Genomic DNA, 18428 nt, shown 5'->3' on the forward strand with positions numbered 1-18428 from the left:
TACACACCCACATACACGCTCGCGTGCTTAACACACAGGTCCAGCGACACACATCTGGATTAAGTGAAACACAAAAATTGAAGCTGACAAGCTGATAAAAAAACAAAAATTAATTACAAATTGCAAGAATCAATAAATAAAAAAAAATAATAAAAAGGTTGACGGATACGCCACAGTGTAACAAAATGCATATCCACATTCATCCACTCGTGTCCAATTTCAAAAGCTCCGCTCTCACGCCAAAAGCCTTGCATTACAAAAAACGACAATTTCGCAACCAAGCATTCCGACACACAGGACATCGAAGCGGCAAATTTGAACAAGGTTGGATTTCTGTAATATTTGGCAGGTAAATGTTCTTCTCTTAGAGTCTGATAAATTGGACAAACCAAAAGAAAGCGATATTGTGTTTCAAGGGCTGTGTGACAAAAAGTACATATTCTCGTATCACCAGGAACAGGATTATACTTTAAAAAGTGACAATTCAAATCTGACATACCGATCCGAAATCATGAAAATAGACTGTGTACAAAAAAGTTTTTCACAACCAATAAGTACTGAGATGATGTCAGTGATCGGTTGTAAACAGTATGTACTCAACAGAAATCATGTGACAGCAGTGAGGAATGCCAACTTTGCTTTGCACAATGAATTAACTGTTGCTTAAAACAATGAATAAACAAACGTTCATTACCAACACCTTGTGTCTCCCATACATAACCAGAGATCAGGTTGGGTTCAATAGACAATAGGTCATATGACCGGAAGAACATAAAATCAATAGGTCATTTTGAAAATCAATAGGTCAAATATCACCCGTCCCAGGCTTTTTCAAACTTTAATAATGCACAAATGAAAGGAAAATGTACTCGGTTAATGCAAAAGTGGGAACGCCAATTCTTCTCGCCGAAGCTCGCGAAAGGCAGCGATAAAGATTCGTTTCGGATTTCGTTTCGTCACGGATCCGTATTTCAATAAACCAGTTTATAGTCATTTCCTGTAGGAGCAGACGACAAAGCGATCGCGATCGTTAAAGAGAGAGAGAGAGAGAGAGATGGTTACTTTGGTTGACCGACTGCTCATAAAAACAATAAGTCATGTGACCTGGCAACTTGAAAAACTTGAAAAACAATAGGTCATTTCAAAATTAAATGCGTCAATGACCGATGACCGATGTCGAACCTGATCCCTGCATAACCAAAGCCATTCATGTACAAAACATTTCTAATACTACACGCCCATGTGATATAATTTTGTGTCTGCAGATGTAGCAACATATTGTATGCTTTCTTGGGGAATCGATCACTGCTTAATTTTAACACATTTAACATAAATCATCACACAGAGTGGAAACCTACCAGTTTCACCATAACCAAATGTCTAGGAGCTTTTGAATGTACGCCTAAAAATTTCTTTAAAGTGAAAAGATGTACACCTTTGATTAATTCTAGATGTTTTGTAACTCCCCATATTTCAGCACCATATGTCAACACAGGTTGTATCTGACAGTCAAACATTTAAAAAAAAAAAAAAGATACCAGGAGAATGTTCTCCAATCACCCAAAGTGTTCTTGTGACAGCAACGGCTCCTTTTCTGGCATGACTTGCAAATCTTCTAATGCTGCTGTAAAACTAAGGCGGGTTGACAAAAAGATACCCAAGTACTTATATACATTCACAATTTTCAAAAGTTCATTTCCATGGAACCATCTTTTGTTCACACCAAGGTAGCCACCATTTCTAAATACCACCACATTATATTTTCCTAAATTGACTATTAAATCAAGTCACTTTGCTGTGTCATACAAAATATTCAGCTGAGTTTGAAGACCTATAATTGGGCTATCAGACAGAGCTACATCATCAGCAAAAAGTTAAGATCAAGAGCTGGACAAAATCATGAGAAAGCTGGATGCCATGCATGCCACCCACAAGCACATCTGAGGTCAATTCATTAATAAATAAAGAAAAAAGTAATGGAGAACATACTTCACCTTGTCTGAGGCCACAATGACACATAAAACTGTCTGTGAAGTCACCACCAACTCCTACTTTTACTTTAACTATTTCGTACATACTTTTCAAAGCCTGTAGTATTTTACCATTTAAACCCTTTTTTTTTTTAATTACCCATATTTTACTCCTGGAAACACTATCAAAAGCTTTTTTGAAATCAATAAATGTGACATATAATTTTCAAGGCCTGACTAAGCGCGTTGGGTTACGCTGCTGGTCAGGCATCTGCTTTGCAGATGTGGTGTAGCGTATATGGATTTGTCCGAACGCAGTAACTGCTTTTGTACCATGGCATACAATGTGAACACGTGGTCAGTTGTACTGTGTTCTGCTCTAAACCCCGCCTGCTCTTCATCAATCAGACCATGCACCTCAATCCAATTACTGATATGCTTGTTCAGAACAAAACTGCATATCTTGCTACAGTTTCAGTTTCACTTTCTCAAGGAGGCATCACTGCGTTCGGACAAATCCATACACGCTACACCACATCTGTTGAGCAGATGCCTGACCAGCAGCATAACCCAACGCGCTTAGTCAGGCCTTGAGTGCATGCTTACATATTTGTGTACCTATGAAAGTGGATTTCATTTTATGTAATTTCGCCAGAGGACAACACTCTCGTTGCCATGGGTTCTTTTTCAGTGCGCCAAGTGCGTGCTGCACACGGGACCTCGGTTTATCGTCTCATCCAAAAGACTAGACGCTCAGTTTGATTTTCCAGTCAAACTTAGGAGAAAGGGCGAGAGCGGGATTCGAACCCACACCCTCACGGACTCTCTGTATTGGCAGCTGAGCGTCTTAACCATTCTGCCACCTTCCTCCTCTTGCTACATATATTCAAAAGTGAAATTCCTCGAAAATTATCTGGATTATTTGCGTCACCCTTTTTGTGTAGGGGCTGCATGACTGCAAGAGACCATTCTTGAGGGAAACAAACCATTGTCAAATATGTGACTGAAGTATTTAACAAGAAAAGGCATAATGCAGTCCACATTGTTTTTGTAAAATTTGCCAATTATGCCATCAGGACCTGCTGCTTTATTGCTTTTCAGAGCTCTGATCGCAATCCGTATTTCAGACTCGGAGATACTACAGTTCAGTAAGTCATCAGATGGTGCGTTAACATACATCAAGACTCATCACAGCAGGTTCAGCAATGGATTCATTCCCATCAGTGGAGTCAGAATTAAACACAGGTAAAAAAAAAAAAAAAAAAAAGGTTAAACCACTGCTCTTTTGAAATACTGGTCTGACAAGACAAGCCCGGTCTGACTGAACGAATGGTGTTGCAAAATTTCTTTGAGTCATTTAAATTATTTTGTAAATCATGAATAAAACTGACTATAATTCCATTTCTTTCATCTTAGTAACTCCTTATATTCACGTCTTTTTTGTATGTAATTCAGTCTGACTTCTTCTCTGTTTGATCTGTTAACCTTTCTCAAATGTTGTGTAACGTGTCTCTTCTCTGCACCGATAAAAACAGTCCTCAACATACATTCACCCGCAACTTCAAAACATTCATTAAACTTTGCAAGAGCAAGATCAATATCACATTCAATCAAGTGTGAAGCTTCATCAATAAGAGCAGTAATATGGTCTGAACAGAGAGGGGGGGGAGAGGGGGGGAGGGGGGGGGGAGAGAGAGAGAGAGAGAGAGAGAGAGAGAGGACATTTAATAACAAAAGAGAAAATATGAAGATGCATACAAACCAGAGGACCTTTGAGATGTCATTCAAACTGGATGTTTCAAGATTTACACAAGAAGGCTTTATTCCATGCAATTATGAATGTGCACTGACACATATCCTTAACCCCTAGGCTGCCTGCATGACGAGATAACTCGTCATGGCAAGCATGTATGCTTCGCTGCCTGCATGACGAGATAACTCGTCATCGAAATATTCTGACTTTTCCCTGCTTTGCATTCAGTTCGTTGACAAAAATGCTGGTAGCTTTAGCTTGGGGAATCTTTCTGGATTCTATTCATAGCTAGAAACACCATCTGCGTCATAAGGCCGTCCTTTATTTGAACGTTTTGGTTGGGTTACTGGCCGCAGTCTTTGCCTGGCTCCTCTCCTCGCTCGCTCAACAAAATGTCGGACTGACTCCGTGCTCAAGACATGCGCTCGTGGCGAACTAAATCAACCAAGATTACTTTCTTCAGCTAATGCTCAGAAAGAATTGGAGCATAAATTCGAAGGAGAAGACAGTGGTGAACATTTATAGGACGATTTGATAGAAAATAAAGGGAGCAATCAAGAGAGTGGCCAAGATACAACTATCAGTGAGTGATGCAGGCTGTTCAACTCTAGCAGACGAATTTTTAGCAGGGCACCGTATGAGCTATTTTCTTGGCACTCAGCCAACGCGGTCTGATGAAGTGACGGTGTGAGAGGGGTGAAGAGGAGGGGGGTGGAGACTGAGGGGGCGTGGCCTCACATCCATATTATCACTTGCAGAAGTCACAATGCATCTATTTCTTTTTCAGTTTTTTTTATATTGTGGTTGTTCTAGTATGATTTTTGTGTGTGCAGATATCCATTTGTCCAGAAAATGATATTTTTGTGCAAATTACCAGACTAATGTTTGTAATGAACAAGTTGAAAATGTGACAAAAAACAAAACACTGATTTCAAAACAACAGCATGTCACTTAAAATGCATAAAATGGGAAAACATCATGTGTTTTGTATTCTTTATTCATTTCCCTTTCAGAAAATGTATACTTTTATGGGTCTTTCTCCAATAACAAAGAGCACAGAATTTTTTGAAAATTTATACCCGTTTTTTGTGAAAAAACCCTGGCAAATAGATTTCACTTAAATCTTATTTTCCTGGCAGCGAAAGGGTTAAAGTCAGCTTGACAATACCCATTTCATATTGTGAGTCTAGCAGGAATTCTGTTTGTAGTCCTGTTACACGTACTGGTAGTTGTAGAAATGCTAGTTAAATTATAAAGGGAAATTAATCAATATGCAAAGCAAAGGACTCAAAGTTTGAAAACTCACTTTCAGCAACTTCTGGTTATCTGTGCCTTTAATCGCAAATTTCTGCAGAAGCTGAACTGAAAAACAGAAGAATAAAACGATAAGAAAATGCATGACAGGACAGTAAAACCTCGCATCCAAATGCAAAACAATTCATTCCAAATTAAACGTGCCATTACCTGTTTCTCTTGAGACTACATAACATGTTTCTTCCAAATCATAAAGTGGTATTCGGTCACAATTTTATTCCTAAAAGGGAAAATAGCATTGAACTGTGTCATGATAAACAGGAATACCGTGAGACTAAATGTAAGTAAAGGAAAAAAGTAACAAACAAAAACAGAAACAGAAAACTTAAAAGATGTAATGCTAAAGGACTTTTCCCATCTGACATTAGTGCGTCAGCTGGCCTTTTGGGAGCAGGAAATACTGAGCTACTACTACTTGACTTCTTTAAAAGGTAACAAAATCCTGCTTTCCTCACAATCATTTTAACCCCCAATATGTCATACAGGAAATCTCATGTAACTTTAAATCTGTTACCATGATTAACCCTTTCACCGCCAAGCTCGCATTTATGCACAGGTGTGGTAGAGGACCCATGTCACTGAAAGGTGACCATTCATTGGTCTGTTATCTATGAACCTACTGCTCTTAATGGTCGGGGGTAGGATAGGCCGTATTTCTATAACATCGCAGAGGGGATCCCCAGCCATTCTTAGCCACTGTCTTTTCTGTGTTAATACCACAACAAAATTTTTTTTATGTTAAACTGACTGGCGGTGAAAGGGTTAAATTATACAAAATAAACAATACCATTATGGTTAAGATCTGTCTCGGAATTTACAAAAATTACACCAGAACACAACCCTCCCTCCATTCCTTAAGCTACACACAAGTTTCCCCTGTGTCAAGAACCTAAAACTTGAAATGTATTGTATTGTAATTTGTATTCATTTTATGTCACAACAGATTTCTCTGTAGGAAATTTGGGCTGCTCTCCCCTCGAAGAGTGCTTTGCCACATAGCAACACCATCCCCTTTGTGTGTGTGTGTGTGTGTGTGTGTGTGTGTGTGTGTGTGTGTGTGTGTGTTTGTGTGTGTGTGTACATGCAACAAACAGCACCTTCGTTTATCGTCTCATCCAAATGACTAGCGTCCGGACCACCACTGACGGTTTAGTGTAGGGGGAGAAAATACCGGCAAGTGTGGGAATTGATCCCGTGCGTTCTGATTCTCTCGCTTCCTACACGGAAGCACTGCCACTGAGCCACACGTCCACAGATGACGCTCTTCAAATCTTTTATCTTTACCCATCAGGCCGCAGAATCGCTCAAAGGTCCTGGGAATGCGTGTCTGGGGGTTGATTTCGATCAGGACGTTTTTCTCCGTGCGGATGTAAACCTGCAGGAGTCCAGCCCTGTTGAGGGGACTGTCCATCAGCATCAGGAGGCACTGGTGCGTGATGTCCGGCCTCACCTGGCTGATGTCACGCTTGGTCTTCTTGCTCAGGTGTTGGTGCCGGTCGCAGTTCAGCAGTTCAAAGACTTTGCCCACCTGTGCATTGGGGAATATGTATCGTGTGTGAAATTGTCAGAAATAGACAGTGTCTTGATCTTCCTTTAACTGAAGTATAGGTTATATGTATATAGCCTATATACATTGTAGTAAATGAATTAGTATATAATATATATTACAATAAAATACATAGTAGTTTGCAAGCAAGATATCCATTATTATTATTACCCTCTGTGAGTGTGACTAAAACATCCCTTTACAAATACTTGAAATAGTTGTCAATGCACACAAAATAGGCTTGCCACTGTTAGGGTTACTATTATGTGGATGGGAGTGTGGGGCAACTAAAGTAAGTGATGGGTCTCCGGGGAAGAAGAACGCTTAGAGGACAAGAACAGTTCTTTGCAAAAAAAGTGAGTGGGTGGGAGAGACGGAGGGACGGAGGGAGAAGAAGAGAACGAGTGTGGGGAGGGAGGTGGAAAGATGGAGTGTGGGGGAGAGGGGAGAGAGAGTGAGTGCGAGTGAGAGAGACTCAGACTGGTAAGAAAGATATTCAGACGGACTGGTAAGAAAGAGACTTGAAGACTGCGACTCCGAGAGACATTGTTTTTCTTCCATGACAAATTCCAGAAACAATCCCTGTTCACGAGCATCGGTCACTGGGTGAATGATAATTTTGCTGAGTCGCAGTATGATGTCCTCCATTTCGATTTCGACTTTTATCTCTCATTCTCGATTCTGGTTCACATAAATTATCCAGATCTCCAAAGCTAATGTTCAATGTAAACAACCATTAATTTTCAGTCTCCGGGGTTTGCGAGGTCATATCTGTCTGTTCACTGTCATGCGCAACAATAAATGCATATCACTCCTCAAATTTCCAGAATAATGCGACTGTGAAATATGACTCGCCTTCAGGGTTTCCAGGTTAGCTTTTTCCAAAATGACAACCAGTCGCTTTTCGGTGATGTTTTTCGCTGCCATTTTGCACGTGTTGTGAAAGGAAGTTGTCGACTGGTTGGCGCCAACTTCCGCCGACTCAGATTCTGACGAAGGGTTGTAAACGAAAGTGGCCTGTAAACTTCAAGCTAAAGTTGCTTTTGTTCGACCATTATCCGTTGTTTTAACGCTGAAATTAACTACCAAAAAGAATGGATGATCATTTTTTTATGGTACGTTTTTACAGGTTTGTTTATTCAAAGGTATTGAACTTGTGCTACAACTTTGGCCTGGTTGAATGTTCTTCGTTATCATCATGGGGGATGGTTTCCTTTCGTTTTGTTTCGTTTCTAAAGACCTAGTGCGTTGTGTAGTTAAATGCTTTATCTGAGCAGCCTCTGTTTGACTTTGTTTAGACGGTGCGTCACTTTGCTGGAAGAGTGCGTAATTTTAAACCGTCCAAAACTTCCTTACACAATCTAACTTAAGAAGACTTTCTAAGTTAGTTGAGCACCAAGAGTAATGTTCGGTACAGTTGTTGCTCAGTTGATAAAATGTATCATTCTGTGTTCTCCATGCTTTATTTATTTTTTGTATCTGCAGTACAGGATTGCCTGACATATATGTCCTAAACTGTTTAGAGCCTCCTACTGAGACCAACTGTGGTGGTAGCAGTACTACTTCGAAATGACTACACAGACTACCCCTGTTTACTTTAATTATTTTTGTTTACTATTTTAATTTATCAATTCATTGATTTGATTGCTTATCTATTTACTCACTGTTGAATCATATTTTACTTATCTTATTTTCCCTTTAGGCCTGACTAAGCACGTTGGATTACGCTGAAGGCAATAGAGATTGAGAAAGCAGGCAAGGACTTGTACCTGGGAGGGAAAGAAATTAAGAATTGAAACTGATGGAACATTAACCTTTACCTACAGTTCAAGTTAAACTCAGTTTAATTCAAAGGCAGAAACTGCGTAATGCTCAGATTTTAAAGGTGTATTCTAGCATGAGTAATCTTATGCCTTTCCTGAAGTTGCTGTATAAAGTTCTCCATTTGTTTGCTTTGACATTGTGATCTCATCTAACTGGTGATGTCCTTTAGGCAATATCCACAATTTTTTCCCTCATGACAGAATGAGTAGCGTTAACAAGGTGTGGATGTTCATCCCACCAGTCACACAGAGGAGTGGAGTGGAAGAACTATGGATATTGCCGTCTCTTCTTTTTCCTTTTTTTTTTTTTTTTTTTTTTTTTGCTGAGTACAACAAATGTTGTGTTCCACACACTGATCACATTTCTCCTTCCCTCCCCACCCTGCATTGGCTCCCTTATAAGGCGAGAAATAACTTTGTACAAAGCTGTGTGTCTGTGCTGCCCTGCTTTTCACTCTACTGCACTTACCTGTCTCCCTGACCTCATCATTGCTCACACTCCCTCAAGAACTCTCTGCTCTTCCTCAAACTGTAAGTGCCACCTTCTGAAAATTCCTCGTGTCATTACCAGAACCTGTGGTGACCACTCTTTCCTCTTTGCTGCTCCTAAGTAATGTATCTGGAACAAAATTCCACCATAATTGTTCATTTTACTCTGTCGATCCTTCCTCACTTCACTAAAAACTCATATTTTCTAAACCTATCTGTAAACACAGTCTCTAGTCTCAAGGTTTTTTTACTTCTAGGTCTACAGTACTGCCTCATGCCTGTCAACTAACTTGATGTTAACATGTATAAAGTATGAGGGATGGAGTGTGAGGATGAGAGAGAAAGATAAAAGAGGTCATGAGTGGTTCATATAGTTTGTGACTATTTCTTTCATGTAACAAGCGCCCTGAGTTCTCAAGGGAGAGAGGGCCATCAAACACCACCTCATGAACTTCCATTTTGAAGATACTAACCACATACTACATCATGCCCCTTTCTAAGACTACATTTTTTGCACCTGAGGAAAGCATTTAACAGTTTGGGGTGTATGGTGTTTGTGTGTGTGTGTGTGTTTGTTCTTTAGTTAGCGTCTTTTCACTATCAGTGATATTAGACGTTTAAAAAAAAAAAAAGGGGGGGGGGGGCATGGGGGGAGGAAGGTGGTGGTGGCGGGGGTGGGGATGAGGAAAACAGAAAAAAAAGGTAAACTAGAAAACTACTGTAAAATGTATAACTAACATGCAGTTACATTTAACAGTAACAATTCAATAATAATGATGATAATAATCAGAAACCATTAACACAATTCTGAAGTGCATTAAAGGAATGTAGAAATATGGCTATGAACTAATGCCTGTGAAAGTTCGACCATAAGAACCTCGTGTGTGTATGTGTGTGTGTGTGTGTGTGTGTGTGTGTGCGTGTGCGTGTGTGTGTGTGCGTGCGTGTGTGTGCGTGTGTGTGTGTGTGCGTGTGTGTGTGTGTGTGTGTGCGTGTGTGTGTGTGTGTGTGTGTGTGTGTGTGTGTGTTCAGGAAGAACCGGTGGACCTGAAGGAAGCCATTAACATACAGGATCTGCAGGACCCAAACAAAGGGGCCCAGTTTGAGGTGGACGTCAGCAATGTCAAGCCAGGTAATGATCAGACAGTGTATCAGCTTGTTGAAGAATGATTCCCATACAAAAATATGATATACCTCGACAGAGGGGCCCAGTTTGAGGTGGACGTCAGCAATGTCAAGCCAGGTAACAGTCAGACAGTGTATCAGCTTGTTGAAGAATGATTCCCATACAAAAATATGATATACCTCGACAAAGGGGCCCAGTTTGAGGTGGACATCAGCAATGTCAAGCCAGGTAACAATCAGACAGTGTATCAGCTTGTTGAAGAATGATTCATGTGTAAGATATATCTACATGTATTCACTGATTAAAACCATTTGTACAACACACACACACACACACACACACACACAAACAAATACATATATATATATATATATATATATATATATATATATATATATATATATGCACGCATTGACACTGTTAAAATAAAGAGCTGTATGCATGTGTACAAACTGGCATGCACATACATGTATACATGCTGACACACGTGTAGATGCATTTTCCTGGCATGCATACTCTGCAAAGAGGAGTGAGATTGCATAAATGGCTAAGGGGAGAAAAAAAACCCATTGTTTAGTTAAAGGGACTAAAAAAAAAAAAAAAGAGAGAGAGAGAAAGAACCCAAGGCAACATAAGCATGGACCTCTGGCAGTATTCTGTAGGAGAACTCCACTCAGATAGATACGTAATAATAATAATAGTAATAATAATAATAATGGATACTTATATAGCACACTATCCAGAAATCTGCTCTAGGTGCTTTACAAAAACGCTTTGTTAACATAAAACATTACATCTATGTTACATACACGCACCAAAATATGACTACACACACACACACACACACACACACACACACACACACACACACACACTGCGTACATATATTTTAACAATACATGTGTATCTAACAGCTACCCTAACACATACGCACACATAGGCAGGCACAAACTTACATAAACGCACGCGCACACAATACACATTCATATACATGCATGTAGTTACGTACACATACATATGTATACATACATAGTCAAGCATAGCTAACGCAAAGGAAGTGGACCTGCCACAATTGAACTTACTGCTGAGGGAAAAGGTGAGTTTTGAGAGGAGATTTAAAAGATGCGAGGGAATCAGAATGACTTGCATTCAATGCCTAAGCGCGTTGGGTTATGCTGCTGGTCAGGCACCTGCCTGGTAGATGGGGTCTAGCAAACAACTCATCCATCTACCTTTAAAGCAAATCTTAAAACTTATCTCTTTAAAAAAAATACTTGCCATAACTCAAATAGTGCTGTTGTCCCAGGCCCATGGCAATGTGAGTGTGTGTGATGCGAGAGTAGAGAGAATGGGGGTGGATTGATGGATGGTGGTGGTGGTGTGGTTCGAAAGGGAGAATGACCTGATTTTTACCTTTTCTACCCAAAATTTTATTTTACAATTTTTACAAAATCTGTGGCATGCAGATTACAGTTATGTTCCTTTTTACACATATGTATTTTAAGTGAAAATTGCTGTCATCTCAGCCGTTTAATCATGTGTGTGTCTGTGCGTGTGTGTTAGTGTGAGTGTTGGAGTGTAACAGTTGTAGTATTGATAGTATGTTACTTTGTGACTTTTATGCATTGTGTTTTTATAATATTAATGAGTCTGTTTTATGTTTCTGCTACTTTTTATATGCTTTCTTGTTTCACTTTAGGTACTGGATTGTAAAGTGCTTAGAGTTTGCTTATGCTTGTATTATAGCGCTATATAAAAATAAAATATGATTATTATTATTAGCACACATGGATTTGCCTGAACACTGTGACAGTGCCTCCTTGAGGAACTGAAACTGATGACAGAGTCGGAATTCAATAACAGCGTGTTTTATACAGATTTGTCTGAACGCTGTGAGGCCTTCTTCAGAAACGGAAACTCTGATGAGAGTCGGAGTTGAACAACAGCATGTTTTATACGGATTTGTCTGAATGCTGATGACAAGAGTCAGAGTCCAACAACAGTGTGTTTTGTATGGATTTGTCTGAATGCTGATGACACCTTGAGAATGATAATTATAACAGTCAGTATTCATATAGCGCTAAATCTTGTGCCGAGACAGGTCAAAGCGCTTTCATATCAGTCAGTCATGCACATGCATAAATCATGCATGAAAAACTGAAAACAAGGAAGAGGCAGGGAAGGGAGGCTTATCTTGGGAAGAGGTGGGTTTTAAGGCCACACTTAAAGAGCCAAGTGCGGAGACCTGACAAAGGGAAAGGCAGGGGGGGGAGGAGGCTCGTTCCAAATGCAAGGTCCAGAGACAGAGAAAGAGCAGCGGCCAACAGTGGAGTGTTTGAATCTGGGTATGCATAAACAGAGAAACTGAAACTCTGATGACAGAGTCGGAATTCAACAACAGCGTGTGTTATACGGATTTGTCTGAATGCTGATGACAGAGTTCAGAGTTCAACAACAGGGTGTTTTATACGGATTTGTCTGAACGCTGATGACAGAGTTCGGAGTTCAACAACATGGTGTTTTATATGGATTTGTCTGAACGCTGATGACAGAGATTGGTTTTCAACAACAGGGTGTTTTATACGGATTTGTCTGAACGCTGATGACAGAGTTCGGAGTTCAACAACATGGTGTTTTATACGGATTTGTCTGAACGCTGATGACAGAGTTCGGAGTTCAACAACAGGGTGTTTTATATGGATTTTCTCTCAACGCTAATGACAGAGTTCAGAGTTCAACAACAGGGTGTTTTATATGGATTTGTCTCAACGCTGATGACAGAGTTCAGAGTTCAACAACAGGGTGTTTTATACGGATTTGTCTGAACGCTGATGACAGAGTTTGGAGTTCAACAACAGCGTGTGTTATACGGATTTATCTGAATGCTGATGACAGAGTGCGGAGTTCAACAACAGCGTGTGTTATACGGATTTATCTGAACGCTGATGACAGAGTTCGGAGTTCAACAACAGGGTGTTTTATATGGATTTGTCTGAACGCTGATGACAGAGTTCAGAGTTCAACAACAGGGTGTTTTATATGGATTTTCTCTCAACGCTAATGACAGAGTTCAGAGTTCAACAACAGGGTGTTTTATATGGATTTGTCTCAACGCTGATGACAGAATTCAGAGTTCAACAACAGGGTGTTTTATATGGATTTGTCTCAACGCTGATGACAGAGTTCAGAGTTCAACAACAGGGTGTTTTATACGGATTTGTCTGAACGCTGATGACAGAGTTCGGAGTTCAACAACAGGGTGTTTTATATGGATTTGTCTGAACGCTGATGACAGAGATTGGTTTTCAACAACAGCGTGTGTTATACGGATTTATCTGAATGCTGATGACAGAGTTTGGAGTTCAACAACAGGGTGTTTTATATGGATTTGTCTGAACGCTGATGATAGAGATTGGTTTTCAACAACAGGGTGTTTTATACGGATTTGTTTGAACTCTGATGACAAGAGTCGGAGTTCAGCTACAGGGTGTTTTATATGGATTTGTCTCAACGCTGATGACAGAGTTCAGAGTTCAACAACAGGGTGTTTTATATGGATTTGTCTCAATGCTGATGACAGAGTCAGAGTTCAACAACAGCGTGTTCCCTGGCGAGGACGTGTACGCCAACATTCTGCATGTGGACGAGGAGACGAGCAACCTGTGCGACCGGGAAGGGCTGGACACCTTTGAGGTGCTGCAGAGGAACATGGAGGACATCACGGAGACACAGGATGGGGGCGTCTTCAAGCAGGTCCTTAAGCATGGCGCCGGCATCACCGCGCCACCCGGCGCCCTGGTCAGAAGTGAGCGTTTCTGCGTTTTGTTTTGTGTTTGTGTGTGTGTGGATGTATGTATGCATGTTTGGATGTATGTATGTGTGCATGGATGTATGTATGCATGTGTGCATGGATGTATGCTTGCATGACACACAGACATGCACAGACGTACATACACAGGACACACAGACAGACACAGACACACATACAGACACTCACACTCATAGAAAAATGACACAGACACACATACATACAGACACACCCAGACAGACACACTCAGACACACACACACACACACACACACACACACACACACACACACACACACACACACACACACACACACACACACACACACACGCACGCACGCATGCGCGCGCACACACACACACATTCACTCACTCACACTCGCATGCATCCACAAAAAGAAATGGTGAAACTCACAAGCAATGTCTTTTGTGAAACATTTATCAGAAGAGTCATTCGTTTTCGAGTAAATTGTTGAAATGCTGTTTATTAAGAGGCAGTGCATTATTGATTGTTCTAAACTTTATTAACTCAATCACACAATCTTTTTGATAACACTGTAAAAGAAGCTTCATGACTAAAATTTGTGTGTGTGTATGTGTTGGTTTGGTTTTTTTTCTGGTTTTTTTTTTGGTTTTTTTTTTTTTTCAGTTCATTACAACGCATACCATGAAATGGAGGCAGAGCCGTTTGATTCCACGCGGCTGCGACACCAGGTTGAGAAGTTTCGTCTGGGCCTCGGTATGTGTGAACGTTCAGTGAATGAATGGTTTTTGTCACTTTTGTCGCATGGTTTTAGTGAAGATAGGTATGTGTGAATGTTCAGTTATTACAGTTTAGTACTGAATGTTTTCGTCACGTGGTTTTAGTGAATATGTGAATGTTTAGTTATTACAGTTTAGTGAATGTTTTTGTCACATGGTTTTAGTGACGATGTGAATGTTATTACAGATTAGTGAATGTTTTGTCACGTTTTAGTGAAGATGTGAATTTTCAGTTGTTACCATTTAGTGAATGTTTTTGTCACATGGTTTTAGTGAATATGTGAATTTTCAGTTGTTACCATTTAGTGAATGTTTTTGTCACATGGTTTTAGTGAATATGTGAATGTTCAGTTGTTACCATTTAGTGAATGTTTTTTTGTCACGTGGTTTTAGTGAAGATGTGAATGTTCAGTTATTACAGTTTAGTGAATGTTTTTGTCACATGGTTTTAGTGAAGATGTGAATGTTCAGTTGCTACCATTTAGTGAATGTTTTTGTGACATGGTTTTTAGTGAAGATTGGTATATGTGCGAATGTTCAGTTGTTGCAGAGTAGCAAAAGTTTTTGTGGCAGAGTTTAGTGAAGATAGATAGATATTATGTGAATGTTCAGTAGTTACAGTTAAGTGAAATTTTGTAACAACACAGTACACTACAACCTTGCCACGTTGTCAAGGGGCCATGTAGAAGGCATGCATGTGGCTGTGGGCTCCATGAGGAAAGGGGAACAGTACAGTACAATACAGTACAATAAAGAACAATATGATAATACACTACAACACAGTACACTACAACCTTGCCACGTTGTCAAGGGGCCATGTGGAAGGCATGCATGTGGCTGTGGGCTCCATGAGGAAAGGGGAGCAGTACAGTACAATACAGTACAATAAAGAACAATATGATAATACAGTACAACACAGTACACTACAACACAGTACACTACAACACAGTACACTACAACACAGTACACTACAACACAGTACACTACAACACAGTACACTACAATCTTGCCACATTGTCAAGGGGCCACGTGGAAGGCATGCATGTGGCTGTGGGCTTCTTTAAGAAAGGGGAGCAGTGCAATACGATACAACAATACAACATAGTACAATACAACATAGTACAATACAACATGATAATACAACACAATACAATACAATGCAATGCAGTACAACACTGTACAGTACAATATGACAATGCAATACAATGCAATACAACAATATGGTAATGCAACACAGTACAATACAATACGACTATGCAATACAATACAATACAATATGACAATGCAATACAATACAATACAATACGACAATATGACAATACAACACATCACAATAAAACATGACAATACAACACAATACATTGCAACAGTACGACAATGGCAGTACAACACAATACAACAATTACAAGTAATACAACAATTACAATGCAACATTACAACAGTAGAACACAGAACGATACAACACAGTACAATGCAACAGTACGACAATGGCAATACAACAATTACAATGCAACATTACGACAATAGAACAAAGTACAATACAATACGACAGTGAAATACAACACAGTACAATACAATACAATACAACAATGCAATACAGTACAATACAAAACAACAACATGACAATACAAGTAAAACACAGTACAATAAAACACGAAAGTACAACACAGCACAATGCAAGACACGACAATACAACACAGTACAATGCAGCAGCACGACAACGGCAGCACAACACAACACAATACAACAATGACAGTGCAGCATTACGACGATAGAACACAGTACAACACTCCACAGCACAACACGGTACACTAACTTTTGCCATGCGGTCAGGGAGCCAGGTGGAAGGCATGCACGTTGCTGTCGGCTCCATGAAGAAAGGGGAGCGGTCCCGCTTCATCTTCAAGCCCGAGTACTTCTTCGGCAAGATGGGCTGCCCTCCCCGCATCCCTCCCAACTGCACATTTAGATATTCAGTGCCCCCCCCCCCCCCACTCTCCCCATCTATTCTATCCCAATTGTACAGGTAGATATTCAGTCCTCCCCCTCGTCCCCCCCCCCCCCAACTGTACAGGTAGATATTCAGTGCCCCCCCCACCCCCCCCCACACACACTCTCCCCATCTATCCCACTCTCCCCATCTATCCCAATTGTACAGATAGATAGTCAGTCCTCCCCCTCGCCCCCCCCCCTCCCCCCAACTGTACAGGTAGATATTCAGTGCCCCCCCCCCCCTCCATCCCACTCTCCCCATCTATCCCAACTGTACAGGTAGATATTCAGTCCTCCCCCCTCCCCCTGCCCCCCACATCCCTCCCAACTGTACAGGTAGATGTTCAGTCCTCCCCCCTCCCCCCTCACCCCCCCCCCCCCCCCCACGTTCATCCCAACTGTATAGGTAGATGTTCAGTCCTCCCTCCTCCCCACCCCCCCCCCCCCACACACACACACATCCCTCCCAACTGTACAGGTAGATATTCAGTCCTCCCCCCTGTCCCTCCCCCCCACATCCCTCCCAGCTGTTTAGGCTGGTGTCCCCCACCACCCAACCCCCACCGCCCCATTGGTTTGGCGTTGAACTACTGAGTTGTGTGTTACAGTGCTGACTGCTGAGTTGTGTGTTACAGTGCTGACTGCTGAGTTTTGTGTTGTTTGACATTGAGCTGATGAGTTTTGTGTTAAGTGCTGACTGCTGAGTTTTGTGTTACAGTGCTGTTTGACATTGAGCTGCTGAGTTTTGTGTTAAGTGCTGACTGCTGAGTTTTGTGTTACAGTGCTGACTGCTGAGTTGTGTGTTACAGTGCTGACTGCTGAGTTGTGTGTTACAGTGCTGACTGCTGAGTTGTGTGTTACAGTGCTGACTGCTGAGTTGTGTGTTACAGTGCTGTTTGACATTGAACTGCTGAGTTGTGTGTTACAGTGCTGATTGATATTGAGCTGCTGAGTTGTGTGTTACAGTGCTGTTTGACATTGAGCTGATGAGCTGTGTGTTACAGTGCTGACTGCTGAGTTGTGTGTTACAGTGCTGTTTGACATTGAGCTGATGAGCTGTGTGTTACGGTGCTGATTGATATTGAGCTGATGAGCTGTGTGTTACAGTGCTGACTGCTGAGTTGTGTGTTACAGTGCTGACTGCTGAGTTGTGTGTTACAGTGCTGACTGCTGAGGGTTTTTTTGTGTTACAGTGCTGTTTGACATTGAGCTGCTGAGTTTTGTGGAGCGAGAAGGGGTAGACGACTATCACCAGATGACCGAGGTGAGACGGGGAATGAATTATACCATTCATAGTCATCTTGTTTGGTAAGGAAGCAGTTCTTGCTGTTTTCTGTTCACGTCTGGGTCTGAGACGATTGTCTTTACATTCCAGTCTAGAAGTTTGAGAAGTGCATGTTCTTTAACTCGCTCCATACGAATGGCGAAAGAGACGATGTTAACAGCGTTTTAGCCCAATTACCATCATCAAAATATTGCAAGCGGAAGGCTCTTATACTGAAGACGTGAATGTTAACAAAGAATACCACAATCCTGATGACGGAAGCTAAAGGTTGGGTCATTCAGACACCCACTGGACATCCGAGGGGTCTGTGTAGAGGAGAAGAGAGGACTGGCCGTACTGAGTGAGTTAAAGATTGTTTATTCTCATTCATCAGCCCCAGGTGTCACTTTTGTGTACTTGGAATTCATTGAATTAAAAGAAATGATTGTTGATATAGATAGATAGATTTGTATAAACCTGTATCTGTATATTTATTCTGTATGTAGGTAGGTATGCATGTATCTCTCTGTGTATGCATTTTTATATGTATATATATATATATATATATATATATATAGAGAG

General features: G+C 40.9%; 2 protein-coding genes across 4 annotated transcripts in view; one reads left to right on the forward strand and one right to left on the reverse strand.

The window, feature by feature from the left end:
- The window catches only part of LOC143288532 (ribosomal RNA small subunit methyltransferase NEP1-like), a 10211-nt gene extending 2694 nt beyond the window's left edge, over positions 1-7517 (reverse strand). Inside the window, exons 1-3 of the mRNA XM_076597120.1 lie at positions 7439-7517; positions 6322-6565; positions 5030-5085 (exon numbers count right to left, since the gene is read on the reverse strand). Of these exons, the coding sequence (XP_076453235.1) occupies positions 5030-5085; positions 6322-6565; positions 7439-7510 (372 nt within the window). The 5' untranslated portion in view covers positions 7511-7517. The remainder of the gene's footprint in view (positions 1-5029; positions 5086-6321; positions 6566-7438) is intronic.
- A 31-nt stretch (positions 7518-7548) lies between these two features.
- Positions 7549-18428, forward strand: part of LOC143288533 (inactive peptidyl-prolyl cis-trans isomerase FKBP6-like) — a 28392-nt gene continuing 17512 nt past the window's right edge. For all 3 annotated transcript variants that reach the window (XM_076597121.1, XM_076597123.1, XM_076597122.1), the window contains exons 1-6: positions 7549-7698; positions 9928-10027; positions 13602-13826; positions 14478-14567; positions 16424-16551; positions 17772-17846. In XM_076597121.1, the coding sequence (XP_076453236.1) occupies positions 7678-7698; positions 9928-10027; positions 13602-13826; positions 14478-14567; positions 16424-16551; positions 17772-17846 (639 nt within the window). In that variant the 5' untranslated portion in view covers positions 7549-7677. The remainder of the gene's footprint in view (positions 7699-9927; positions 10028-13601; positions 13827-14477; positions 14568-16423; positions 16552-17771; positions 17847-18428) is intronic.

This window comes from Babylonia areolata, chromosome 12, assembly GCF_041734735.1.
Source record: "Babylonia areolata isolate BAREFJ2019XMU chromosome 12, ASM4173473v1, whole genome shotgun sequence".
Lineage (NCBI taxonomy): Eukaryota > Metazoa > Mollusca > Gastropoda > Neogastropoda > Buccinidae > Babylonia > Babylonia areolata.